The sequence below is a fragment of the Triticum dicoccoides genome, chromosome 5B, assembly GCF_002162155.2.
Source record: "Triticum dicoccoides isolate Atlit2015 ecotype Zavitan chromosome 5B, WEW_v2.0, whole genome shotgun sequence".
Lineage (NCBI taxonomy): Eukaryota > Viridiplantae > Streptophyta > Magnoliopsida > Poales > Poaceae > Triticum > Triticum dicoccoides.
Window position 1 is genome coordinate 651,846,714 of NC_041389.1, and position 8,265 is coordinate 651,854,978.

At 47.9% G+C, this 8,265-nt stretch overlaps 2 protein-coding genes across 2 annotated transcripts; one reads left to right on the plus strand and one right to left on the minus strand.

Annotated features, from left to right (window-relative positions):
- Positions 1-970: 970 nt before the first annotated feature.
- On the plus strand, positions 971-2,981 carry LOC119306511. Its single transcript, XM_037582706.1, has 3 exons — positions 971-1,261; positions 1,345-2,500; positions 2,579-2,981. Exon 2 carries the CDS (start codon positions 1,409-1,411, stop codon positions 2,177-2,179), a length of 771 nt encoding a protein of 256 aa, XP_037438603.1. The 5' UTR covers positions 971-1,261; positions 1,345-1,408; the 3' UTR covers positions 2,180-2,500; positions 2,579-2,981.
- Positions 2,982-6,405: 3,424 nt separating this feature from the next.
- On the minus strand, positions 6,406-7,796 carry LOC119310400. Its single transcript, XM_037586165.1, has 2 exons — positions 7,011-7,796; positions 6,406-6,931 (listed from the first exon to the last, which is right to left on the minus strand). The coding sequence occupies exons 1-2, from the start codon at positions 7,794-7,796 to the stop codon at positions 6,569-6,571; spliced, it is 1,149 nt and encodes a 382-aa protein (XP_037442062.1). The 3' UTR covers positions 6,406-6,568.
- Positions 7,797-8,265: the final 469 nt, after the last annotated feature.

Consider the following 8,265-nt stretch of genomic DNA (forward strand, 5'->3'; position numbering starts at 1 on the left):
TCTGAATGTAGGCGTCAGCATACCGCTCGTCCTGGAAGTCCCAGGAGGACGCTTCTTGTAGCTTCATTTTCAATTGAGCGGCCTGCTTCCGCGCAAGCTTGTCCTCTCGATAGGTGGCTCGCTCCGTCCTCCTCGCCTCCCTCTCCGTCCTCCTTTGCTTGTAGAACTAGGGCTCGTCGACGATGTCCTGCGGAAGCGTTCGCACCACACCACCATGGCTTCCACGTCCATCTCGGCGATGGCGAGGCGACGCTGCCGCCTCCGGTGGTCACGATGATCCTTGTCGGTGAAAAGCCGCGGGAGAGACGCGAGATCCTGCGCCCGCTGGCTCGACACGTCAGGAAAATTCATCTCCCGTCGAGGCCTCAGGAGGCGCCACGCCGCCACGTCATCCGCGCGGTCCGCCTCCTCTGCAGTGTCGAAGGTGCCAAAAATGAGGCGTTTCTCGCCAAACCAGATCTCGAAGGAGAAGGCGCCGTCCGTTTGAGTGGGCCCGTTGAAGTTGCTCTTATGGTTGGCAGATGGTTCTGGTGCTCTATTGTGCGAATAATGGTCTCTCTGTTGGGATTCTTGCATCGGCCCTTTCATGACATGTGATTGGGTGGACCTCGTGGCGCCAATGGAAGCAGGTACGAGCTTTCGATCAACCGGCCGGTCGCTGTTTCCGGGAAGCTTCACGTATGCAATGATGGAGGCAGGGGCACCACCCTCACGTGAGTAAATGACGCAAAACTACCACATTTGAGGCAGAGTAGACACATAACTACCTACTTTGCCTCTTTTGTCTGAAAACTACCAACATTAGGGCAGATATGTGACACATACCACCGTTCGCTCGGTTTAGCCATTTTCTGACCAGTCAGCCCCACTTTCAGGTCGACGTGGCAACGGACGACAGACATATAGCTGACGGCGTTAGGTCTTCGCTCGGGCAGTGTTTGCCGAACAGTTCAGTCCAGCTCCACTCTCTCTCCCGTGCGTTTTTGAACCATGGCGACTCCTGGCGGCGGCGGCGGCGGCGGCCGTCTCCGCGTCCTGGCTGGCGGCAGCGACCCTAGCAGCGGAGGCGGCGATGGCGAGTCCGACAGAGGCTGTTGTATGAGGGCGGCGAGGAGGAGCAGTGCAGCGCTGGCGTCGATTCAGAGCAGCTCCCGTTGCTACTGTCAGCGTTGCCGTCGCTAGCCGAATCGCAGAGAGCTTGGTCGTCGGCGGGCAACACCTCCAGCGATAATCCGTTCAGCCACTACGTCTCCGACGGCAGGTAAGCCATTTTCTTCCCCCTTCATCAGATTAGTGGATTTAGGCAGTAGGATTTGGTCTGAATCTTTCTGTAAATTTAAGTAGGCAAGAATCTGAGATTTGGGAGCTGTTTATTCAATTTGATGGTGCCGAATTTGTTCAAAAATCAATGGAACGTTCAGATGTTAGATATCTCAATTTGCTGTCAGTAATGGAGAAGGAAGGGTATGGCTTATGTGATTCAGTGTACTATGTTAAAGATGAAGGGGAGGGGCTGCAAGGGCTAGATTTAGTAGATAGCCAAGTTAAGGTGGATGAGATGATTAGGAAGTATGATAGCAGCAAGAAATTGGTACTAACAGTGATGAGGGACAAAAGGAAACAAGCTGATATTGCTAAATCATATCCAAGTTTCATTGATCTAGGGGGAGGGGTGGACCAGTCCATTCCTTATCAGGTTCAGACACAGGATAGTGTGTGCTACCAGCCATTGCACACCAATGATCAGCCCAGCGCTCACCAGTTCAGTACACAAAATAGTTTTATATGTGAGAATGTGCAAACTCAAATTGATGAAAATCCTTTTCCTGAAGAAGATGATGGAGAGGCATCTGATGATAGCTACATTTGCTGGGATGAACGACAGTGTGATCCAATGTATGCAGAGGAGAAAAGCAGGAAAGAGGAAGAGGAACTGAAGGCAATTATTGCAGAGATGAAGAGGAAGAGAGAAGACCCCATGCTGCACTATGAGGGTGAGACAGATGTTGAGGACATTTTTGTCAATGATGATGAAAGTTTTGAACAAATTCCACCAGAGCAGCCCGTGAAGAAGAAAGTAAAGAGGCCGGGTCCTACACTGAGATCACACTCTCAAGTAGTGATACTGATATTCCAGATTGGGCTCCTTGTGATGATGAAGAGGAAGTTGGTTTTATGAAAAAGGAAGATGATGATGGATTTGAGCCACTTCCTTTTGTGCTGCCTAAAGGAAGAAAATCAAGAGCAAAGAAACAAAAGGAAAGGGTCTGGTTGGATCAAAACAGATACTGAAGACATCATGCCACCAGGTTTCAAAGATCACCAGAAGGGAAGAAAGCAGGAGAAAAGAAGAAAAGGCAAATTTGAGGTGCCGAAACCTAAGGAAAATTCTAGGATGGCAACAATCACTTGTAGCAATTGCAAGTTGCAAGGCCACAAGTACACTAGCTGCTCAGTGCCTTTGAGGCCAGACCTTGCGATAAGGAAAAATAATCACAAGGTAAAAATAACTATATCCTTTATTATCTTACTGATTGGACTTGTGTACTAATTGCTTTTAATTTTGCTGCTGCACCAGGCTAGTAGATCAATGCCTGCTCCTGTGTCTCCTCCATCTTCCTCCAGTTTTGCTACTGCACCTGCACCAAGGCCTCCTCCTACTGCTCCAAGAAACCCTACAGCTGCATTTGCTGCTTCAAGGACTCCATTTGCTGCTCCAAGACATACTGGTTTCAGGTCATATTTTTCAGCTGGTGCAAATGCCGGTGTTGGTAGAGATGCAAATGTGCCTCCTCTAGCTGGAATTTCTTCTGCACGCCCTAGTTGTTCTGATGTTCAGTGAGCAGTTGCTCTGATGTTGCCCTGTTGCTCTAATGTGTGTGTGAACTTGTGTGGGAACTTGCCTGTGTGTTAGAACTTGTGATAGTTATGCCTGTTATTTTGTGAAAGACTTGTGACAGTTATATATTACTTGTAGTACTGTGGTGTCCAATTATTGTGTAATTCAAGTCAACTAATTTCTGTCTCGAACGGTGGTTATATCGCCTACCCAAGGAGACCTAACGACCGTTAGCTACGTGCCCGTCGTCCGTTGCCACGTCGACCTGAAAGTGGGGCTGACCGGTCAAAAAATAGCTAAACCGAGCGAACGGTGGTATGTGTCACATACCTGCCCCAATGTTGGTAGTTTTTAGACAAAAGAGGCAAAGTTGGTAGTTATGTGTCTACTCTGCCCCGAATGTGGTAGTTTTGCGTCATTTACTCCCCTCACGTCTCCTTTCACTACTTACGGGATTGCTTTGGTGGTCATGGTTTCATGCATGCTACTCCATTCCGGTGCAAGAATTGATGCCATGCTTGCAGTGGAAGGCTAGGCCTAGGCGTGCAGCAAAATGTGAAGCTACAAGCTAGGCACGGAGAGTAAACTGGTCCCTTGGCCCGGCCTCTGCATGTGAATGATCTTTAATTCTTTATGCGTGAGCGGAGTCGCCGGAGTGAACTGGATTCGAATCGAGCGAGAGAAGCGAACGAAGGCACGCAAATACAGCAGCAACGGGGAAACGGGTAGAACACCATGAATCATGACGACTAAAACCATCGAGATCGAGAATCCAACCAGCCAGCCATCGGCACATACAGTGCTTCTTCTTCCCACGCACGCACTCCCTAAGTTAGAGAGTATTTAACCAAAAACTACCACATTTGCCGGAAACGTGACAGAAAACTACCACTCTACGTTTTTGTGCGAAAAACTACCAAATTTTTCCTAAGCCGTGGCAAAAAACTACCAACTCGCGTAATCGCTCGCTTTGCCCGCGCTAACCCCTATTCTGACCGGTTGGGCCCGCCAACAGTTGCCACGCGGGCTAACTGACGCCCGGCGCGTGCGGACGGCCGTTAACGGCCCGTCCCCTGTCGGAACGGCCGCTGTCGGTCGGGTCAATAAGTGAGAGCGAGCGAGCTCAGCCACTCGCTCATTCTCTTCCTCCTCGCTCGCTCTCACTCGTCCTCATCCTCTCCCCTCTCCCTGGTGCTCTGAGCTAGGTCAGGCTGTCGCCGTCGCCGCCGCGACCATTGCTGCCGGTAGAAGTTGAGGATGCCATCCTGGAATGACGAGGAGAGCTCGAACGAGGACATCAACATGGTTTCAATGGATCCTCAGCTCTTTGTAAGTGCATAATGGTGGAACAGAGTTAGGGTTAGGGTTAGTTCATCCAAGTTGGAGATTCCAAGTTGCTTTAGGTTTGATTCGAAGTTTATGTCAGATGCTAAATATAGCTGTTAACTGAAGTTATGTCTGATGCTAATTCAGAGAGCATATTGATGTAGGTGTGAACTTTGGTTATCTGTACTAAGTTTGTTACTAAGTGATTTGTGCTTAATTATAAATAATTGCTTCTGTAGGATGTAGGTGTGAACTGTGGGGTTGTGGAGTGGGTGGATGGTCCTTGGCCAAGGAGCAAAGGTGCATTCTTCAAAGCCAAGCAGATATCATTCAGAATATGAGGAAGGCCATGAAGGAAGTGGAGGGGGACAGGGACCTACTTAAGAAAGAGAAGAAGAAGCTGAAGTATCTGATTGCTGATCTGGTCAATGCTGGGCATGCCAGCAAAGATAAGCTGGAGAGGATCAAGGCAATTATGAATGAGTGAAGTGCTTGGTGTGTGGGTTAAGTAATTAGTAGGCCTATATATATAGCTGGCCTTGGAATGTCATGCATGTTAGGTGTATATTTTGGGAAAGTTTTATGTGCTTTCAGAATGGTATGAGGGAGGGAGGTACTCTTATGGTTTAAGAACTAGTTGGTTTTATCTATGATGTAATGACTTTTATGTTAAGACCTACTATGCTAAGTGAGTACTCATGCTAAGTTAATTAAGTAAGAATGTTTTATCTATGATGAGTCTGTTTTACTCTGCATATATCATGTGTGGATAACTGACAGTAGTGACATAGTTGGAAGTAGAAAGCAGCAAGTAACATATATAGCAGAGTGGAAGTAGCTTAGATAGTGTGACAAATAACTTAACATATGTAGCAAGTAGCAACTAACATATATAGATAATCTGACATAGATAGATAGTACTACCATTCATAGTCTGACATAGATAGCAACTAGTAGTAGATAGTGCCTGACATAGATAGCAAGTAGATAGTGCTGACGAAACTGAGCCTAGGAACTTACTGAACTTATGAAAGTCCAGGACTGACGAAACTGAATTTTTTTGCACTGAACTAACTGAAGGCAGCACTTCACTCCTCCTTCTTCAGCATCTTCAGGCGATGGGAGCGGCGCACTGCAGTCACGGCCGCCCTCTTCTTCTTGCCCGGCGCCGGCTCCACCACATCTTCCTCGCCGCCATCTTGTTCTTGCTTCACCACGACGCCGTCTGGGAGATCGACCTCCGGCAGCGCATCCACGTGGATTGGGAGGTTTCTGTCCCCCTCCACGGCGTCGAGGACGGGAGCCAGCAGCTGCACTTCAGGCTCGTCGTCGGAGAGGACGACGACCTCATCCACCTCGTCAGATTCGTCAGACGACTCGTCCTCATCATCTTCACTGGACTCGTCGTCAGAGGACTCGTCGTCTGAAGACTCGCCGTCAGAGTCGTCAGAGGGGCCAAGGACCCATGGATTGCGCCTGTCCCAGTAGGCGTTGTTGATTGGGGCTGGGAGCGCGAGGACGGCGTCGGTGACGTGGTCCGCGGCGGCCGGCGGCGTGGTGGATGAGCGGTACATCCACCATCGGGCGCGTTGCCTGGGGTCGGGGGAGCGCTCCACCTCGCGCATCGCCCACAGCAGAAGGGACGGCGGCGGGATGGTGCGGCCGGCAGGGAAGGCGCGCTACTTTTCAGCAGCTGTCATCACCTTCACGAGGCCGCGGGCGTGGTTCCTCATCATCGCTAGACTGGGGAACCAGCGCGCGATCTCCCTGTACTGCGCGCGCATCTCCTGGTTGTTGCCGGCGAGAGCTTCGATGGCCAGCTGCCAGTCCATGGCGACGGCGGTGGCGGTGGTTGTCGGCGGCGATTTCGACAGGAGAGAGGGGGAAGCGGAGTGGGCGGTGCGAGCGGCGAGTGGGCGAGTGAGCAGAGAGCGTGGTGGGTGGACACGTAATAAACTCGTAGAATCCGAAACGGCTGGGTTTATTCCACGACGTGGTGGGCAACATATAATAAGTTTGGCCGATGTTATGCAAACAAATCACTAGCACTAGCCCATTGGTATTGAACGCATGGTTACAACCAACTGGTCCTGGGTTCGAGCCCAGGCCAGACATTTTTTGTGCATATTTTTTTTTCTAAAATGAATTTGGCAGTCACTTCTGAACTGTACAAAGGGCAAAGTAAAACAAAAAAACAAATTAAAACATGCACCTAAACTGCACAAATGGCAAAGTAAAACAAATAAAACAAACTTAACCCATACATTCAACATTGCACATTGCACACAAGTTCACATGTCTGAATTTAAGCAGTCTAGTAGCAGAGCACAAACTTAGTACCATACAATCAAACTAAGTAGCAGAACACATTGCCACAAATTTAAGCAGTCTAGTAGCAGAGTTTCAATGGTTTCCACTAGCACTAAAATATAGTGCAAACTTGCTAGGGGGTTTCCTCTTCCTCTTGCCTGCTAATATCCCTGATTCTGCAGTGGATGCTCTTGGTGCATTGAATGTTCTTGTTGATGCTGATCCTCTTGGAGCTCTTGTTGATGCTGATCCTGTTGGAGGTGCTGGTGAAGACCTGGCTGCTCCTGCAGAAATAGTTGATGCTGAAGCTCTCTTATCTGCTGCTGTTTTTCTGTTCCTCACTGCTTTAGGAGGTGGAGTAGATGAGGCTGGCCTCTGTGAAGTTTGGTGTTGATGTGGTGGTTCTGGAGGTGGGTGACTAGCACTAGAGGAACCCCTAAAAATTTCTCTATTCTCCTGCATGACAGAATTAAGATAGTTAGTACATAATTAAACAACTATTAACTAAACAAAGAATGCAACATTTTTAAATGACCTGGTGTAAGTTCTTTCTCATCTGAAGACTTGGGTTTAGAGCTGTCCCACAGTAAGTAAATCTATGGCCCTGTAGACCACAATTGCTGCATGTAATTGTTCCCATCCTGCTTGTGTCTTTTGGTGCAGGCACCTCAAACTGGCCCTTTCTCCTAGCTGTTTGTTTCTTCCCTGCTTTTTCTTTGAACACTGGTGGCTCAATATCCTGAGTATGGGTGTCAGGCCAGAATCCAGGACCAGGGACAAGGTACACTATGTCTTTGTATGCTTCAATATATAGTGGTTTTTTGAAAAATTCATGCACATAGTCCTCTGGGTGCATGTGAATCTTGCTCATTGCTGCTATTGCATGACTGCATGTCACACCTGTCATGTCCCACCTCCTGCAGTCACATGAGTTAGTAGCTAGGTTGACACAGTACTGATTTTCCTTACTAGACACTTGCCAAATGTCAGGACCAGCCTTATGTGCCTCACAAAATTTGGCATACTTCTTATTCTCCTCTAGTTTCTCTGAATAGTTGGGTGTGATCATCCACCTGCTGTTCTCTGTTTTTTCCCTGGTCTTCTGCCTTTTGATCATTTGCTTAGTCCTTATTCCTTCAAACATAGTTCTAATTGGTTTGGCCCTAACATCAAGGATCATTTTGTTGAAAACCTCACTCAGGTTGTTCACAACAAGATCAGTTTTGCAATTGTAATCCATTGAAGACCTACACCAAGTCTCCTTTGGAATTTTTGAAAGCCACTTCCAGGCATCCTCACACTCTGCTTTAAGCTCTGCCATTGCTAATTCATGGCCATGTTTGGTGAATGAGTAGCTAGCCTTATCTACTAGCTTTTTAGTTCTGCTCCTCTGAAACCAGCTGACTGAAAATTTGCATAGATGTGCCTGAGGCAGAATCTCTGAGGGGAATCAGGGAACACCTCATTTATAGCCTTAAGAAGACCCTGATTGTAAATTAATAACCATGGTCATGAACAAAAACAAATAAAGCCATTAATAACTATATTTATGTGAACTACTGGCTAAGATAGGTTGCATACCTTTTGCCTGTCAGAAATAATGGTGTAGGTTCCAAATTTGCTTCCACTTCCAATGCAACATCTTAGCTGGGTTAAGAATCATGTCCAACTTTCTGAATCTTCCTTATCAACCACACCAAAGGCTATGGGGTAGATGTTGTTGTTGCCATCTCTTCCTGTGGCTGCAAGAATTTGCTGTCCAGTGGTTAGCTTGATGAAGCAACCATCAA